Raw genomic sequence first — 19,738 nt, forward strand, 5'->3', positions numbered from 1 at the left:
GAGGGAGGGAAGACATGGGCATGGGTAGAGGAGTGAAACAGACTCACACTGGGGAGCCCACAAAGGATAATGCTCATAACATTTGCCTTTGAAAACTAGAGAAGCCAAATTTCATGAGTTCTTACAATCAGTGAGACTTAAAACCTGTAACTTTAAAGATTAGCAGGCTCACAGGAAAGCCGGGAGGGCAATGGGAAACTGAGTCCCTGCCCTTAAAAAGACAGCACCACAAACAGCCCCCCAGAGATACAGCAGAGAGCAGCTCTTTGAAAAATGTCTGGGGTAAATGAGAGGGAGATCTGTTTACCAACCTCAGAACATGTGGTGGAGAGGCAGGGATGTTGGGAGAGCTCCCCAGGAACAAGCCCTTTCCTTCATCCACTACGCAACCTAAACACGAAGCCAGGTGCAGAAATCAGCATGGAGCAAACACTTGCTAACTTACTTACTAACAGTGCACCCCATCCCTGCATTCCCCTGCAGACACACCAACTTCAGCCAGGCTTCTGCTTCAGGTCTACTCCCACAACACACCAGCACAAACCTTGCTAACACTGCCACCCTGCCCCTGTGTGCTTCGGCAGTTCCACTCCCTCCAATTTGCTTTTGGCTTGAGCCCATCCAAAGCAGTGCCACAAGCCTGGCAGTATGAAAACAACCCCAACAGGGGTCAGTACCACTCCAAGTAATGCTTCCCTGGAGAAAGGGAAAGATAACCACATACACCAGTCAGACTGTGGCTCATGTAGTGGGCTGGTGGTAGATATCTGGTCTAACTCCAGACCCCACCTACCAACAAAAGATTCTAAGGGCACAACATAGGGGAAGCACTACTGCATCTCTCACAAATGCTTGGTATTATTCAGTTCAAACCCAGAGCAGCCCCAGACTGGCCCACTGACAACACAAGGACAAAGCCCTACCCATAGTGGGCAAAGAGAAGAATCGCAGGCAACTGCACTGAAGGAAATTCGCTCAGCCACAACAGCATACAACACACATAGAAGATAGCCCTGAAGTGCCAGATTCTGGTGAACAGGAGACACTGCAGAGAACTAAAGGGCTTCTCCATAAGGCCAACTACTCTCAAGAACTGGAGACACAACTGACTTTCCTAACACAGAGATGCAGACAGAGAGAGTTAGACAAAACAAGGAGACAGAGGAATATGTCCCAGGTGAAAAAAGAGGACAGTCATAGCAAGAGGCTGAAATGGAGATAAGTAATACGTCTAATAGAAAATTTGAAGTAATGCCATAAAGATACCCACTGGACTTGAGAAAAGAGTGGAGGATCTCTGTGAGACCCTCAACAAAGGGATAGAAAACATAAAAAAGAACCAGTCAGAGATGAAGAACTCAATAACTAAAATTAAAAGTGCACCAGATGGAATAAACCACAGACAAGAGGAGGCAGAACCAGCAACCAGAGGTCAGAGAAGTGAAAAACAATCAAGAGGAAAATGTGAGAGAGAAAAAATAGTACAAAATGAAAATAGACTTAGGGAACTCAGTGATACCATCCAACATAATAATATTCACATTATATGGCTGTCAGAAGAAGAGAGAGAAAAGGAGCATAAAATTATTCAAAGAAATGATAGCTGAAAACTTCCCAAATCTAGGAAACAGAAATCCAGATCCGGGGGGACAATGACCCCCAACAAAATCAACCCAAGGAGGTCCACACCAAGACATATAGTAATTAAAAATAGGAAAAGGTGGTGATAAAGACAGAATTTAAAAAAAAAAAAAAACAGCAAGAGAAATGAAAACAGTTATATGCAAGGGAAACCTCATAAGACTATAACCTGATTTCTCACCAGAAACTTGGGAGGCCAGAAGAAAGTGACATGATATATTCAAAGCGCTAAAGGAAAAAGACCTGCAGCCCATAACACCCTATCCAGCAAGGCTACCATTCAGAATAAAAGTAGAGATAAAGAGTTTCCCAGACAGACCAAAAAAAAAAAAAAAATGTTAAACAAGTTCATGAAAACTAAACCAGACCTACAAGAAATGATAAAAGGTACTCTTTGAGGGGAAAGGAAAGACCATGAATAGGAGTAAGAAAAGTAACAAGCACAAAAGCAGTAAAATTAAGTATATCTATAAAAATCAGTTAAGGGATTCACAAAATAAAAGGATGTAAAGTATGAGAGCACATTACAAAAACCAATGGAGAGAAGAGTAAAGAATTAGTTCAAACTTAAGCGACCCTCAACTTAATATAGACTGCTATATGCATAAGATGTTACATACAAGCCAAATGGTAACTACAAATCTAAAACCATTAACATTTAAAAAATAAAGAAAGGATAACTAAAAAAGTCAACTGATTGTGATAGAAGAGAGCAAGAGAAGGAGGGAACAGAGAAGAACTATAAAAACAACCATAAAAGTAACAAAATGGCAATAGGTACATATCTATCAATGATTGCTTTGAATGTAAATGGACAACATTCCAATCAAAAGACATAGGGTGAGAAAATGAGTAAAATGGCAAAACCCATCCATATGCTGTTTACAAGAGACTCATATGAGATCTTTTTAGACACAAGCAGATTGAAAGCAAAGGGATGAAAAAGCATTTATCATGCAAATGGAAATGAAAGAAACCTTATAGTGGACAAAATAGATTTAAAACAAAGACTATAACAAGAGAGAAAGAAGAATACTATAAAATTATAAAAGGAACAATTCAACAACAAGATATAACAATTCTAAGTATTTATGCACCCAATATGGGAGCACCCAAACACATAAAGCAGTTAACAACAAACATAGAGGAACTAATTGATAGTAATACAATAATAGTAGGAAATTTTAACACCCCACTTATATCAATGCATATACCATCCAAACAGAAAATCAACAAGGAAACAGGGGCCTTGAATGACCCATCGTGGGGTGTCTGGGTGGCTCACTCATTTAAGCATCTGCCTTCAGCTCAGCTCATGATTCCAGGGTCCTGAGATCAAGCCCCACATCAGGACCCCTGCTCAGAGAGCAGTCTGCTTCTCCCTCTGCCCCTCCCCTATGCTCTCTCAAGCTTTCTCTCTCTCTCACTCTGTATCAAGTAAATAAATAATATCTTAAAAAAAAAATAAATGACCCATTGGACCAAGTGGATCTAGCAGACATCCTAAAACAGCAGAATACACATTCTTTTCAAGTACACATGGAACATTCTCCAAAATAGATCACATACTGGGTCACAAGTCTCAACACATTCAAAAAGACTAAAGTCATACCATGCATCTTTCCTGACTACACACAATGAAACTAGAAATCACCCACAATGATGAAATCTGGAAGAGCACAAATACACATAGGTCAAATAACATGCTACTAAACAGTAAATGGATCAACCAAGATCAAAGAGGAAATCAAAAAATATATGGATACAAATGAAAATGAAAACACTGTGGTCCAGAATCTTTGGGATGCAGCATAGCAGTGCTAAGAGGGAAGTTTATAGCAATACAGGAAAACCTAAGAAGCAATAAAAATCTCAAATAAATAACTTACTCTTACACTTCAAGAAACTAAAAATAAAGAAGAACAAATGAAAACCAAAACCAGTAGAAAGAAGGAAAAAATAAAGATTAGAGCAGAAATGAATGAAATAGAAGTAAAAACAACAATAGATCAGATTGATGAAACCAGGGGCTGGTTCTTCAAAGAGATCAACAAAACTGATAAACATTTAGCCAGATTCATTAAAAGGAGAAGAAACAAAAGAAAAAAGAAAAAGAGAGAGAGGACTCAGATTTAAAAAATCAGAAATGGAAGAGAAGAAATAACAATTGGCACCACAGAAATGCAAAAGATTATAAAAGAACATTATGAAATTATATGCCAACAAATTGGACAACCTAGAAAAAAATGAATAAATTCCTAGAATATATAGTCTCCCAAAACTGAATCAGGAAGAAATGGAAAATTTGAACAGACTGACTATCAGCAATGAAATTGAAGCAGTAATCAAAAAACTCCCAACTAACAAAAGTCCTGGACTTTTGTCCAGGTGAAAGGTGAATTCTATGAAATATTTAAAGAGAATCCAAACTGATTCTTTTCAAACTATTCTAAAAAACAGAAGAGGATGGAAATCTTCCAAATTCATTCAAGAGGCCAGCATTACCCCGATACCAAAACCAGGTAAAGACCCTACAAAAAAAGAAAAGTGCAGGCCAATATCTCTCATGAACATAGATTAAAAAAAAAAAAAATCCTCAGCAAAATATTAGCACACCAAATCCCACAATACCTTAAAAATAATCATTCACCACAATCAAGTGGGATTTATTCCTGGGATGCAAGTGTGGTTCAATATTTGCAAAACAATCAATGTGATACATCAGATCAATAAGAGAAAGGATAAAAGCTACATGATCATTTCAGTAAATGCAGAAAAAGCATTTGACAAAGTACAATATCCATTCATGATTAAAAAAAAAAAAAACTCAACAAGTAGGTTTAGAGGGAACATACCTCAACATAATAAAGGCCGTATATGAAAAACCCACAGCTAACATCACACCCAATAGTGAAAAACTGAGAGCTTTTCCCCTAAGATTAGGAACATGAAAAAGACGTCCACTCTCACCACTTTTGGTTAACATAGTATTGGACATACTAGCCATAACAATCAGACAACAAAAAGAAATAAAAGGCATCCAAATTCATAAGGAAGAAGTAAAACTTTCACTATTTGCTGATGGCAGGATTCTATATATAGAAAACCCTAGAGACTCCATCAAAAAACTATGAGAACTGATAGAATTCAGTAAGGTCACAGGATACAAAGTCAATATACAGAAATCTATTGCTTGTCTATAAACTAAAATGAAAGAGCAAAAAGAAAAATTAAGAATACAATGCCATTTACAATTACACCTAAAAGAATTAAATACCTAGGAATAAACTAAAGTAGAAGAAAGATCTATACTCTGAAAACTATAAAACATTGATGAAAGAAATTGAGGACAACATAAATAAATGGAAATATACTCCATGATCACAGACTGGAAGAACAAATATTGTCAAAATGCCCACACTACCCAAAGCAGTCTACAAATTTAATGCAACCCCTGTGAAAATACCAACAGCAATTTGGTAATTTGGTAATAGTTTTAGCAGAACTAAAACACATAATCCTAAAATTTGTACAGAACCAAAAAAGACACAGAATAGCAAAGCAATTTTGAAAAAGAACAACAAAACTAGACCTATCACAATCCCAGATCTCAAGATTTACTACAAATCTATAGTAATCAAAACAGTATGGTACCACCACAAAAACAGATCAATGGAACAGAATAGAGAGCTCAGAAATAAATCCACAATTAACCTTTGACAAAGGAGGTAAGAATATGCAGTGGGAAAAAGTCTCTTCAACAAATAGTATTGGGAAAACTGGACAGCTACATGCAAAAGAATGAAACTGTACCACTTTCTTATATCATACACAAAAATAAACTTAAGGATTAAGAACCTAAATGTGAGACCTGAAACCATAAAAATCCTAGAAGACAGCACAGGCAGTCATCTCTCTGAGGTTGGCCATAACAGCATTTTTCTAGATATGTCTCCTGAGGCAAGGGAAACAAAAGCAAAAATAAAAATAAAAAGCTTCTGCACAGCAAAAGAAATAGTCAACAAAACTAAAAGACAACCTAATAAAAGAGAGAAGATATTTGCAAATGATGTATTCAATAAAGGGTTAGTACCCAAAATATATAAAGAACTTATACAACTCAACACACAAAAAAACAAATAATCCAATTAAAAAATGGGCAGAAGGTATAAACAGACTTTTCTCCAAAGAAGTTTACAAATGGCCAACAAACACATGAAAAGACACACAACATCACTCACCATCAGGGAAATACAACTCAAAACCACATTGAGATGCCACCTCACACCTGTCAGAATGGCTAAAATCAAAAATATCAGAAACAAGTATTGACAGGATGCAGAGAAAAAGAAACCCTTGTGCAGTGTTGGTGGGAATGTGAACAGGTGCAGCCACTGTGAAAAAGAGCATGGAGTTTTCTCAAAAATTAAAAATAAAACTACCCTGTGATCCAGTAATTCCACTCCTGGGCATTTACCCAAAGAAAATGAAAACATTAATTTGAAAAGATATGTGGACTCCTATGTTTATTGCAGCATTGCTTACAATAGCCAAATTATGGAAGTAGCCCAAGTGCCCATTAATAGATAAATGGATAAAGAAGATATCACACACACACACACACACACACACACACACACACACACACTCGCAGTGGAATATTATTCAGCCATAAATTAGAAAAGAATCTTGCCATTTGCCACAACATTGATGGCTCTAGAAAGTATAAGGCTAAGCAAGTCAGTCAAAGACAAATACCATATGATTTCACTCATATGTGGAATTTAAGAAACAAAACAAACAGAAAAAAAAAGAAAAAAATTCAAAAAACAGACTCTTTAACAATAGAGAGCAAATTGATGGTTACCAGAGGGATAGTGGTGGGAGGATGGGTGAAATGGGTAAAGGGGATTAACGAGTCCACTTATCTCAAAGAGCACTGAGGATAGAATTGTTGAATCACTATATTGTACACCTGAAACTCATATAACACTATGTTAACTATGCTGGAATTAAACTTAAAAGTAAATAAATGTAAAACACAAAAAAGTATTCATATACAACAGAATATTGTTCAGCTATATAAGAGAAGGAGTTTCTGACATATATTACGACATGGCTGAGCCTTGAGGACATTAGCCTAAGTGAAATAAACCAGTCACAAAAAGAGACAAATACTGCATGACTCCACTTTTATGAGGTACTTAGAGTAGTCAAAAATCATAGAAACAAAGTAGAATGGTGGTTTTCAGGGGCTGAGTTTTTTTTTAATAGATCCCAAATTTTAGTTTTACGAGATGAGAAAAGTTATGGGCATGGATGGTGGTGATGGTTGCACAGCACTATGAATGTATTTAATACTGCTGAAATGTATGCTTAAGAATAGTTAAGTGGTGGGTCGCCTGGGTGGCTCAGTGGGTTAAGCCTCTGCCTTTGGCTCAGGTCATGATCTCAGGGTCCTGGGATCGAGCCCCACATCGGGCTCTCTGCTCTGTGGGGAGCCTGCTTCTTCCTCTCTCTCTGCCTGCCTCTCTGCCTACTTGTGATCTCTGTCTGTCAAATAGATAAATAAAATCTTAAAAAAAAAAAAAAAAAAAAAGAATAGTTAAGTGGTAAAATTTATGTTCTATGTATTTTAGCACAATAAAAAAATTCTAATAATAAAAACTTTGGGAATCAAAAATTCCCAGAAGATGGTAAGTACAGATCATCTTACTAGACAGAGCAATCAGGAAGGGAAACTATGGCAGTGGGGAAGGTTGCAGTGAGAGTCTGTGAAGTGAGACTAGAAATGAATGTAATTAGGGCTTCATGGGGCCATAGGTTAAAAACAAAACAAAACAAAGGAGGGGGATTAACACATAGAAGAGAAGGTGTATAAGTAGAGAGATTTACACTATTGATAGGTTTAGTGACAGAAGGATAGTGTGTTTAAGCCATGTAATCAGTTAAGCACAGAAAAAGATTGTAAATAACTTTTAATCATAAAAATGTGAAGACCTAGAAGGACTCGAGCTATCATAAAATCTGATCTCATCCTTTGGTGAGAAAGATAATTTAATTTTTAAAGAATTATTTATTTATATATTTGACAGGGAGAGAGCACAAGCAGGGGAGAGGGGGTGGCAAGAGGGAGAGGGAGAAGCAGATTCCCCAGAACAGGGAGCCTGATACAGAGCTTGATCCTAGGACCTCGGGATCATGACCTGATCTGAAGACAGATGCTTAACCAAATGAGCCACCCAGGCATCCCCAGATAATCTAATTTTTTTTAAAAATACACTATTTGCAGATTTTTAAATTCATGTCTAACTTCCTGTAGGTCTAAACTCTTAGATAATTAATTCTAAGATAAAATAGGCACTCACAGCTCAAAATTTTGTTACTTTGTATGTATTACTAGAAAGTATTTTCTTAAAGAATTAAAAGCTGTGTGTGTGTGTGCGTCTAGTCTCTTTATTCAGAATTAAAAGCTTTGTTTAAAACTCTTTGAAAGTTCCGGGGCGCCTGGGTGGCTCAGTGGGTTAAGGCCTCTGCCTTCGGCTCAAGTCATGATCTCAGGGTCCTGGGATCGAGCCCCACGTCGGGCTCTCTGCTCAGCGGGGAGCCTGCTTCCCTTCCTCTCTCTCTCTCTGCCTGCCTCTCTGCCTACTTGTGATCTCTGTCAAATAAATAAAATCTAAAAAAAAAAATCTCTTTGAAAGTTCCCTTCTCGGGATTGGTGACTTAAAAGCTATTCAATTTTGCCTGTCAGTCTCTGTTCTTCTCAGTGAAAGCATGAGGAATTTGCCTACAGGGACTTCACCTCTCATTTCTAAATCATCTCAGGTTTGTTATTCAAAGGAAGATTCCAGAACTTGTGCTCCAAAAGCTTAGGTCATAAAGGATCGACTGAGCACCTGAGAAGCAGAGCTGAGGGTGTATGAGGAAGGAATAGGAGAAAGAGCATGGCCTTCGCAAAGCTCTTGCTGGCGGCACAGCTCTGGAAACTTCCTCTGCCTCATGGAGCTGTGGAGGCTGGCAAGGTCTAGACTGAAAGCCAGTGAACAGTGTAGCGGTCCAAGAGAAACAGGAGGAGGTCGGCTGGGTTCTCAGGGTGGGTCCAGGGTCGGCCCTGGGCTTTGGTATTTTTGTTATTTTGTTTTGCTTTCCTAATCTCAGGGGTATCTGCCCTAGTGCTCAATTACATCCAATCGCCCCAGAGGGATCAGGCCCTGGGGAGCTGATTCAAGCTCACAGGAGAGGCACTGGTGAAAAGGGAAGTTAACTGACTCATTTACAAAGAGAAATGTAACTTGCAGGCAGATAGGACGAGTTCGGTCACGTGGTCCATCCATCCCATCACCATCAGAACAGGATACTTGGAAAGACAAGTTGAGAACAGAGCGACTTGGTGACTGCAGTGTGGGAACAGGGCGAACAGGTGGTCCGAAGCTACACTCTTTGTAGGGATACACTGTCAAGGTGATTGGAATTCTCATGTTACCTGCACAGGAAACTTACTCCGGTAAGATACTAAATATAAAGCACTTAGTACAGTACTAGGCACATAGTAAGCACTCAGTTAACCTATCATTATTATGGTGCTGTCAATATCCTGACAGTAGAGGACAGTGGGCTGCCAGCATGGGCTCTAGATTTAGTTCTTTGCTCCACCGCTCAATTCCCACCTGCCAATGGGAATGTTACTTAACATCTCCAGCCTCAGTTTTTTAATTTTTTAAAATGGGTGTAGGAACAGCAACATCACAGGGTTCTCATTAAAAATGACGTAAGATGTTGTGTGAAAATCACTTAACTGCCTATTGTAAGCCATGAATGCCAATTATTAGTAATAAAAATAACAATTATACAGCACTTTTATAAGCTGGAGACCGCTTTACATATATCAACTTCTTTAGTCCTCACATAACCCTATGAGGTCGGTGGGTGTTGTTGAAGAACCTCATTATAGCCACCAAAATCTGCTCCCTCTCCTTTTCTTCTTTTAAGATTTTATTTATTTATTTGACAGAAAGAGAGGGAACACAAGCAGGGGGAGTGGGAGAGGGAGAAGCAGCCTTCCCGCGGAGCAGGGAGCCCAAAGTGGGGCTCGATCCCAGGACCCCGGGGATCATGACCTGAGCCAGAGGCAGACACCCAACGACTGAGCCACCCAGGCTCCCCTGTTCCCTCTCCTTGAGGAAACGTATACCTGCCCCACTCCCTGAAGTCAGATCTGACCATGTGGCTTGCTTTTGCCAGTCAAATGTAAGTAGAAGGAACACCTACCTGACACCACTCGGCAGAAGTCTTTAAAACCGATCCGTGCTTCCCTACCTCCAGGATAGTAGAAGCATTAGATAGAGCTCCTATTAGCCCGAGTTCCTAAGTGATACTTGCTACCTGTATGTCTTGTGATGGACATACAGCACAAGCAAGAAATAAACTATTATTGGGCCACCCGGGTGGCTCAGTCAGTTAAGTGTCTGCCTTCAACTCAGGTCATGATCCCAGGGTACTGGGATCGAGCCCCACACTGGACTCCCTGCTCAGCGGGAAACCTGTTTCTCCCCGGCTGCCGTTCCCCCTGCTTGTGCTAGCTCTCCGTCTCTCTCCATTGCTCTCTTTGTGTCAAATAAATAAATGAAATCTTTAAAAAAAAAAAAAAAAGGAAAAAGGAAAAAAAAGAAATAAGCTATTGTTTTAAGCCCCTGATGTTTTCAGAGTTTTGTTTCCACGGCACAGTTTATCTCAATTGACTCAGAAGCACAGAGGCAAAAGGAGACTTTTCCAAGGCCACACGGCTAGCGTGTCTGGATTCAGAGTCTATACTCTTAACTACTTTGCCTTGTGTTTCTTAACAATCCATAGTAATATCAATATTAGAAGAGTTTATTGTTAACACATGGTTATTCTTGGGGGTCTGTTTCTTTAGACTTCGTAAATGGTGGTTCTTTTGTGAAAGAGTTGCGTCAGGAGGAAAGCTAACCTCTCTTCAGCTTCTGCAACCAACAGCCAGCAGCTGCCAGAAACACCACTGGAGAAGTTCTCCACAGACAGCACAGAGGACACTGGACATGTTCTTTCCTTACATAAACTCAGAGCAGCCTCCAGGGGCACAGTCACTCTGGCTGCCAGGAGGTCCTTGACTTGGTACACACAGAATCACAAAGAATGATTTAAAATGTCCACGGTCATTCAGGGTCTTCATACCTCTTTTCTTTTCTTTTCTTTTTTTTTTTTTTAAGATTTTATTTATTTGACAGAGAGAAATCAGAGCTAGGCAGAGAGGCAGACAGAGAGGGGGGGAAGCAGGCTCCTGCTGAGCAGAGAGCCCGATGCGGGGCTCGATCCCAGGACCCTGAGATCATGACCTGAGCCGAAGGCAGAGGCTTAAACCACTGAGCCACCCAGGCGCCCCCATACCTCTTTTCTTAATAACACATCATCCTGCTGCCCTCCTCCTATCTCTCAACAATGAGCAAAGCCTTCAAGTGGGTCTGCAGGCTCTGTTAGAAAGCGTATTACCACACTGACATCCATTTAATTTCCCTTATGCAGCAAGATTCCCCAGAGATGTGGGGGCCTGAAATTTGGGGACCAAATAAGAGAATCTGCCTGCATGAGCAACGCAACACAGGTACCCGAGGAAAAGTGACAAGCCTCAGCCTCTGCTCTTCCCGAAGAGAAGGAAACTGTTGCCAAGAGAAAAGCCGAAGAAGCAGAGGCTTAAACAGTAATAAAAAGCCAAAAGTTGGGCAGAAAAAGCTTAGTCATATTTAATGAACATAAATCTATAAAAGAAACTTGTGCTTTTTTAATGGCACACACTGGAGTGAATTAAATTACAAGCTGGAAATCTGTCTAGGGAAAGTATAAGTACATATCAATTAATAGAAGTACTCATTGATGAAATAATGACTCATTCATAATTTATTTAACACAACTAGTAATCAATGAAATTTATGAACAAATAAGAGGTTAGCCACTTCCTATTATTTTATTCCTTTCTAAGCTCTAGTGACCACCTACCTTCATAACTTTTCCTTTATAATAAAATGTTCACTGTTATATTTTTTCAATATTATTTTTATTTATCTCTACTTGACACATCTCTAGCCTGCAAAAATTGATTTTTTTCATCAAATTTTTAAAAATATAAAGATAATGGAATTTAGTTCCTTAAAATAGCCAACAGGCCAAGTTAAAAAATATATATATTGGGAAAGCTCATTAAAAATGCTACCCATGGGCGTGTGCGTGGTTCAGTTGGTTGGGCGATGGCCTTCGGCTCGGGTCATGATCCCGGAATGCCGGGGTTGAGTCCCACAAAGGGCTCCCAGCTCCATGGGGAGTCCGCTTCTCCCTCTGACCTTCTTCCCTCTCATGTTCTCTCTCTCTCTCTCTCTCTCTCTCTCTTAAATAAATAAATAAAATCTTTTAAAAAATGCTACTCATGGGTTCTTTTTTTTTTTAAGATTTCATTTATTTATATGACAGAGAAACACAGCGAAAGAGGGAACACACGCAGTGGGAGTAGGAGAGAGAGAAGCAGGCTTCCCGCTGAGCAGGGAGCCTGATGCGGGGCTCAATCCCAGGACCCCGGGATCATGACCTGAGCCAAAGGCATATGCTTAATAACTGACCCACCCACACACCCCTTGTGTGTTCTTCCTAATTTCAGTTTTGTAGGTGTAACTGACTTACAATGAAGTTCTTTTTATACTTGAGGAGTCAAGTCACTCTGGATGGAGTCCAAGACTTTAAGTGAATTTTACTTTATAACACATTGTGTTTCATCGGTGACACAGTATAAATTCATATCTCTCTTCAGAACTCTCATGAGTGAAACACTTCCAAAATTAATAACAACTTACGACAATAGGTTAACTAAGTAAGTGAAGTTGTAGCATCTTTTTCTGGAAGACTTAAAGAACTGGGAAAATTCCCATTGTAAAATGTTAATGACCAAATAAAATTCTTTTCTGAAGGACAGCATGGAGAAAAGACAGATGGGAGGAACTCTTAATGTGTGAGGGTAGGATGAAATGGAGCTATCTTGGTCCAATGATTATCTGGGAAATATACTGAAGACTGAGTCATTGAGACATGTTTCATCATACCACTCCAAATAAACACAATGGCTATTTAAGGAGTTCAAGTTTGTGCTCAGCAATGAGAAAGAAAGAAAAAGATAGGAGGAAAATGTTATAGTTGGCTATTGGCATATGGCTAAAGTGTGGGGAAACGCAAAAGTTCTGTTAAGCAAGTCCCTAATCTGAGCCCATGCATGGTGCTAAAATATGAATGGAAGAGAAAAAAAAAAAAAATACATGGATGGGAGCTTCTAGGACCATCTTGATTTCAGCCTTCTTGCTGGATCCTAGGTCCTCATCTCTGGCTTGGAAAATGTGGACACTAAGTGTAATTCATACCCATTGTATTACAGAGCTATTCATCTTTGCCTCTGCAAGTCTTTCTCTAGCTTCCCTTTCATGTATTAATATCAGATCAATGTAATACTGAATTGTAGGAATCATAAATTAAAGAATTTATTTTTTAGTCTCAGCTCAGTTTGTTTGAAAGCCAGTCCCCCCTTCCACCATTCCTTACTCTAACCCACCACTTCCCTAGGGGCACATCTGTCATATTTTCTAGCCTCTCCCTTACTTATTGGAAAGTACATTGGAATTAAATATGTTTAGCGACGTGAACCCACATATTCAAACAATGTTAGTAATTCCTCCCTCCCTTCCCCTAAATAGTGGAGAGTACTTATATAAACTGTATATAAGGAAACCCTTCCCGTTGGCAATGCACAATTTTATAGTGATCCCTGCCATAGCCTAGTAATTCAGTGAGTATGTCTTACGAGTTCGGTTATTACTCATTCAACCAGTTGTAAGCAACATAAACTGAACCTAGACAACTTAAGAAAAAGGGCATTTACTGGAAGATGTTAGAAGCTTGGAAAATCAATAGGAAGGCTAGAGAACAAAGTAGGAACTAAAAGCTTCACATTTGAGATACAAGAAATAAAGGGAGAGTGTCAGAAGGATCTTCTCAGAGAAGCACCATTAGACTAAAGAGCCTCCCAAAGAGCCCAGCCTCTGTCCCTCAGCTAAAAATTAAAATTCCAGGGGCCCCTGGGTGGTTCAGTTGATGAAGCATCTGACTGGATTTTGGCTCAGGTCATGATCTCAGGGTCATGAGATCAAGCCCCATGTCAGGCTCCACACTGGGCATGGAGCCTGCTTGGGATTTTCTCTCTCTCTCTCTCTCTCTCTCTCTCTCACTCAAAAAAAAAAAAACCAAAAAAGCCAAATTCTAAGAAGGTCATTTGTTCAGCACTTGTGGAGAGAGCCCCTGATTAACAAGTCCACGAAATGCAATAAGGGAAAGGAAATATTAAAAGTTGAAGAAAATTCACTCTTCTTAAGTTCTTAGCACTCAAGCTGAAATACCAGCAGTTAGTTCGTAAACTGTAACAGTAGAATATTGGTCATGTTTCAAAAGGTCTGTCTTAGCATGACATGTACAGCAGTTGCTCAGCCCCATCTAGCAATCCTTCTCTGTTGCTAAACCAAACCAACACAGAAACCAACCTCAGAAAAGAGTGAATGACCTTAAGTCATAGGTTAATAAAGAAACAAGAAATTATATCTCAACTTAAAAATTAGTTGACTTAAAAATTTATTAAAGAAGATAAGAAAAACAACAATCTTGTTCCTCCAATGGTCATCGTCACCTGCCAAAAGTAATAGCGTATGTGGGTGTGTAAAGAGAGTGCCTAGTTTTAAGCACGGTGACTCAGATTTGTATGTACTACCTCATTTAACTATCACCAAACCCTGAGTGTTAATATTATTGTCACCCTAATACTATTGTCAACCGTCTGAGGGATCCCATAACTTGGCTAAATCTTCACAGCTGTAAGGCAATCTGAACGCGGAGTCGGCCGCACCCCTGGTCTAGGCTGACTAGACTCAATCACATGGACTGAGTTTTATAGGAGGCAGGAGGATAGTGTACTATAGAACCATGGGCATGAGTTGAAATCTCAGCTTTGCCACTTACTGGCTGAAGGCAAGAAATTTAAACCCCACTTAGCCTCAGTTTCCTCATCTGTGAGATGGGGAGAGTCACACCAGGGTCAGCATGAGTCGCTGCAAGGTCAGCCCATCCTTGCAAAGAGAAAAGGGGAAATGTATATAAACTGCTTAACCATGAGTGCTTATCACATATTACTTACTGAGTAACTGAAGGCTATTTTTAGTTATACGTCTGTGTTCCTTGGTAGACTAGTCCTTGAGGTTCCAGTGTTACTCTGGGTATTTCTATCCATAACACCTTTCTCAGTGACTGGCACATTAACAAGCCCACATAAATATTTGCTGACCAGAAAGTGTTTGTATTAGCACACACGCTGCCGAGTTGTACTCTAATATTAGAAAATAAGCTCTTCCTTATGTTAACGCTCCTCTCTACTCATTAAAAGAAATGATGCCTATTTTCCACCACCCCACTCCCTGGCCTCAGACTTCAACTCATGAGGTCAGGGATGGTACCTCTTCTGTTCTCTGTGGATCCTCGATGCTTAGCACAGAGCCCAGTATATAGTGGGAGGTTAACAAATACTTGTGAACTGAATTTTTAATAAACATTTGTGATGTATCTTTCAGTTTATCTCGCACTTTCATTTAAACATATTTCTCAGCAGAGCAAGTTCAGCATATCTCTTTGGCACCAGACTGCCTGGGTTCAAACTCCACCACCATCATTCACTAGCACCGTGGTCTTGGGTAATATACTTAAGTTTTTAATGCCTCCATTTTCTCACCTGTAAAATGAGACTAATAATAGTATTGGGGGGGGGAGGCGCCTGGGTGGCTCAGTTGTTTAAGCACCTGCCTTCTGCAGGTGATGATCCCAGGATCCTGGGATTGAGCTGGCACTGGCAGGGGGCGGGGAGATCTCTAGGAGGGGGTCTGCTTCTCCCTCTCCCTTTGCCCCTCCCTCCCGACTCATGTGTGTATGCTCTCTCTCTCCCTCTCAAACAAATAAAATCTTTAAAAAATAATAATAATAGTATTGGGTTGTGTGTATTAAAATGTTAATTTATATAAAGCTTGTAAAACAGTATGTGGGACATAATAGGTCTTTAAACTTCAGCAATGAGTAATTTTGTTTGTGGCTGTTTTCTTCCCATCACGCTGTCGGGAATAAATTGTTCCAACTGCCTAAATCATCCCTCCTTTCACGTAAGAAAATATGAAAAGTGGCATCTTTATCTCAAAATCCTAAAATCGATTTTCCGAAGAGCAAATCATAATCTCCAGAAACTGACTTCCAAAGCTATTTGTAAAAATAAATGTATGTAGAGAGACTCTTCTTAAAATAAAATAATCCTAAATGGCTCCAGATATTCTGTAGTTTAAAGCTCTTCCAGATCACTCGAGCTGGATCCTTGTCCCATAACATTTGGCGTTATTCTTTCCACAAACAAGAACAGCTATATTGACTTGAGGCGAAGCGTTCATTTGAGTAAAAACACAGGTTGGTGGAATCAGGTTGCGCTGTCCTCTGTTTCCACCACAACCCTCATTTGCTCTATTACAGCAAAGAGTATGTCAATCTCCCCATCACTTAGAGCACGAACCTGGTGATTAGGCCACACATTACTTGAAAATTCCAATCACTGTATTTAACCACGGATGCTTTTCCACACATTCGAGAGATGAGCAGGAAAAAAAATAAAGGCAAAGAGGCACCTGAGAATTTCATTTACCTTCAATACTGTAATGTTCCAAGCAAAGCTCTCAGTTGCCTTGTTGAGTTTTCTTCCTTTCAAGCCTTCTTTTGCCCCTAGATTATGAAGTTCCTCATGGAATTCCATCCCTTTGAAAAAAAGAACATATAAGAATTCTTACTGTAAATTTCAGAAAAATGGGCATCTTATAATGAAAAATTTCCCATTCCTTTCCTCTCATAGTTTTGAAAACCCTGAATTAAATGTTCCTTCCCATTCTGTTTGTCCCCACCAGTGGCTATCCTTAGGGGCAAACTAACAATAACCAATGCATTAGACCAAATTACATTTTAAACAGCCAGGAACCACCAGATAAAGACATAAGAAGGAGGTTAAGAACCAAATTCTTCTAGGAGATTACATGTGTCTTGTTTGTCTTCTACCTGGTTTTTTATATGAAATGGTGTAATGTGTGACAATGTGTGATGGCTAACCATATGTGATAGATGCACTTATTTTACTTTTCCTTATAAGCCACCCATATGGTTTGACAGTAGACCCTAGAGTCCATATGGATAACGATGTTAATCAATAAATGTTGAGTAAAAATAAAAAGATGTTTTATAAATAGCGTTTCTGGAAACAACTAAATACTGCAGATTTGGGAATGGCCTTAAAGTTATTTTTAGCTCAACCATTTCTCAAGCTTGACTACTATAAAAAATATCACCATCCTCAGAGTTGAGAATCACACTTTCTTCCGGACAGCTTACGCCATCTTTGGAAAGCTATGACTGATAGCAAGCCAAAGTCTCTCTCCCTGAAATCTTTACTCCTTGGTGCTAGCTAGACCCAGCCCAGCTAAGTCCAATCTCTTTTCCACCGTGCAACCCTTTAAATTTTTGAAGAAAGATACTCGATAAAATCCACTAGAGTCTTTTCTCCTCCAGATGAAACACTTTAGCCTGTTTCAGCTTTACTAACAATGTCTCTTCTTTAAAGATGACATCCAGGGAGAACCTCCACATTGTACAGCTTCCTGGAGTTGAGCTTGTAGGGACCTGCATCCAGGAATATCATACTCAAAGTGGGCTTGAAGCAGCCCACACAGGGTAGAGATTTACCACCACGCTCCTTGTTCTAGTTATTCTACTTTTCTAATGCAGCTAAAAACCACATTAACCTTTCCGGCGTTAACACCACAAATATAGCGTATGGTAAGAGCAGGATTGTGGGGTTGGGCTCACACTCTGGTTCTACTACTTACTAGCCACATAAGCATGAGTAAGGCCTTGAAATGCTCTGCAATCCAGTTTCCTCACTAGTGAAATGGAGATAACAAAAGAGCTTACCTCAAGGGATTGTGGTTGAAGATTAAATGAGTCAATACATACAAAGCTCTCAAAGTAGTGTCTGGCATATAAAAGCATCCTATAGGTACTGGTATTATTTTTGTGCTTTCTGTCAACAGAAACATTTAAGCCTGTGGACCAGTCAGGGAAAAGCACCATTTTTTAAAGTCTAGTCTGGGTTCAGAGGTCAGCTCTACCCTGTGCTAATATGGAATCTTGAGTGATTCACTCAATGTCTCAGAATCTCAGATGCCTCATCTATAAGCTGGATACAATGGTGATTACCTTGCAGAATTGTTAAAAGGACTAAGTAAAAGTGTGTGTGTGCACAGTATATCGTATGCAAATATATCAAGCAATTGTCATTATTGTCATCTTCCTCGTCATAATCATTGTGCATGGGCATCAAAGAAAACATAAATAAATCTAAGAAAGATAAGTGTACAGAGTGTGGATGGAAGTGAATATAGATAAAGGGAGGGTACCCTCACAGATATGTGACGCGTCCCATCCTTAAAGAAAGGACAAATCTAAAATAATGACTAATAAGTGAGGCAAAAGCCTAGGAGATTAATAGGATTATGGCTCAAATCATAAAAATGAGGTGGTTCTTAAGGGGCAATGTGTAGTAAAGGGTTTTGACAGACTCCCAAACCACAAAAGTAGATTCAGAACAGATCACCTCTCTAGATATCTTTAGACATTCCCCCTCTGTGTACATATACCAACCTACTGTCACCTCAATTTCTTCTGTGCTAAACAAAGACTTAGGTTTAACTCAAAAGAACAGTTAAACTATGGCACAAAATATTTCAATTTTAAGGGTAAAAACAGAAACTTTAAAAACTACTACAAATTATCATTAAGTTTCTAAACAAAATGGGGCAGAAGTAGGGGGATTACCTGCTTTCTGACACTGCACAATCTTTTCCTGGACTGTATCTGCCATTTCTATGAGAAACCGGCTCTCTTGAATCATCTGTCACAAAATAAACATAAAAAAGTGGTAGTTAGAAGTCCTTAAACCAGCCCATTGGAAGGACAACATACAGAGAGATACTGGCAATAGTGGGGAACCATGGCCTTGACCACAAGAGACAGAATATGGAAGGATAATGTCTGCTACAACCCCCATCCACTCTAGCTAGACTACGGCTAGAGTCACCTACTTCATAATTATTTCAGTCATGTAACATGCTTGGCACCCCATGGGTGACAAATAAACAATTGTTAAATAAATGTATACACATTCTTTAAGTCCCAGATCACATTCATGAACACCCCTTTCCCACCAAGTGACTGCAGCTTCGAGGCAAGTGGCACCAGAACCGCAGCAACGAGAATCAGAACAGAGAAGCACCTAGTAGTGAGCTGAAGGACAACCGAACACATCGATGGAGTGAGCAGCTTGGATTTGGGCGGCCCAAAGAGAGCAGAGGTCTGGTCCACCTTCTAAAGGGTTCCAGCTCCACTGGCAAGAATGAGAAATGGGTCAGGTTTCAGAGCCACCAGCTCAACAGAGGTTGTAGGCAATAACCCTGAAATGGTGGTTCCTGCCCTTTATCTTTGGGTAGGAAACAAAAATGTCCAAGAAATACTTAACATACTCAATGAAGTATGGGAAACAAGAAACTGTTGGAGAGATGGAGAAAAGAAAAACCTATACCTGAAGAAGAGGGAAGAAAACTGGTAAAGAAGTTGTGATCAGGGGATGGGGGCCCCCTGAAGAAGTGACTGAAGAAAGGCGTCCCTTAGACAAACCAACACTTCTTGGTATCTAGCAACTCTTCTGCTCCGGTAAGCGTCATCCCATTTCACCTGGCTAGTCTACACTTTGTCTGTCGGAATATTCCGAAGGGAATTCAAGGCAGAAGCCAAAGTGGACATAAAGATATTGGGTAAGACATTTTTCATAGTTAAATGCTGTTGAACAGATTGTAGTCTTCTACAATCACTGACAATATAAAGTGGTTTATGATTACATATTTTTAAATAGAAAAGAATATCGAATCAT

General features: G+C 39.6%; 1 protein-coding gene across 1 annotated transcript in view; it reads right to left on the bottom strand.

The window, feature by feature from the left end:
- The window catches only part of PLCL1 (phospholipase C like 1 (inactive)), a 353,093-nt gene that overhangs the window by 43,049 nt on the left and 290,306 nt on the right, over positions 1 to 19,738 (bottom strand). The window contains exons 4-5 of the mRNA XM_080799287.1: positions 18,628 to 18,703; positions 16,412 to 16,521 (exon numbers count right to left, since the gene is read on the bottom strand). Of these exons, the coding sequence (XP_080655413.1) occupies positions 16,412 to 16,521; positions 18,628 to 18,703 (186 nt within the window). The remainder of the gene's footprint in view (positions 1 to 16,411; positions 16,522 to 18,627; positions 18,704 to 19,738) is intronic.

The sequence above is a fragment of the Martes martes genome (assembly GCF_963455335.1).
Source record: "Martes martes genome assembly, chromosome: 3".
NCBI lineage: Eukaryota > Metazoa > Chordata > Mammalia > Carnivora > Mustelidae > Martes > Martes martes.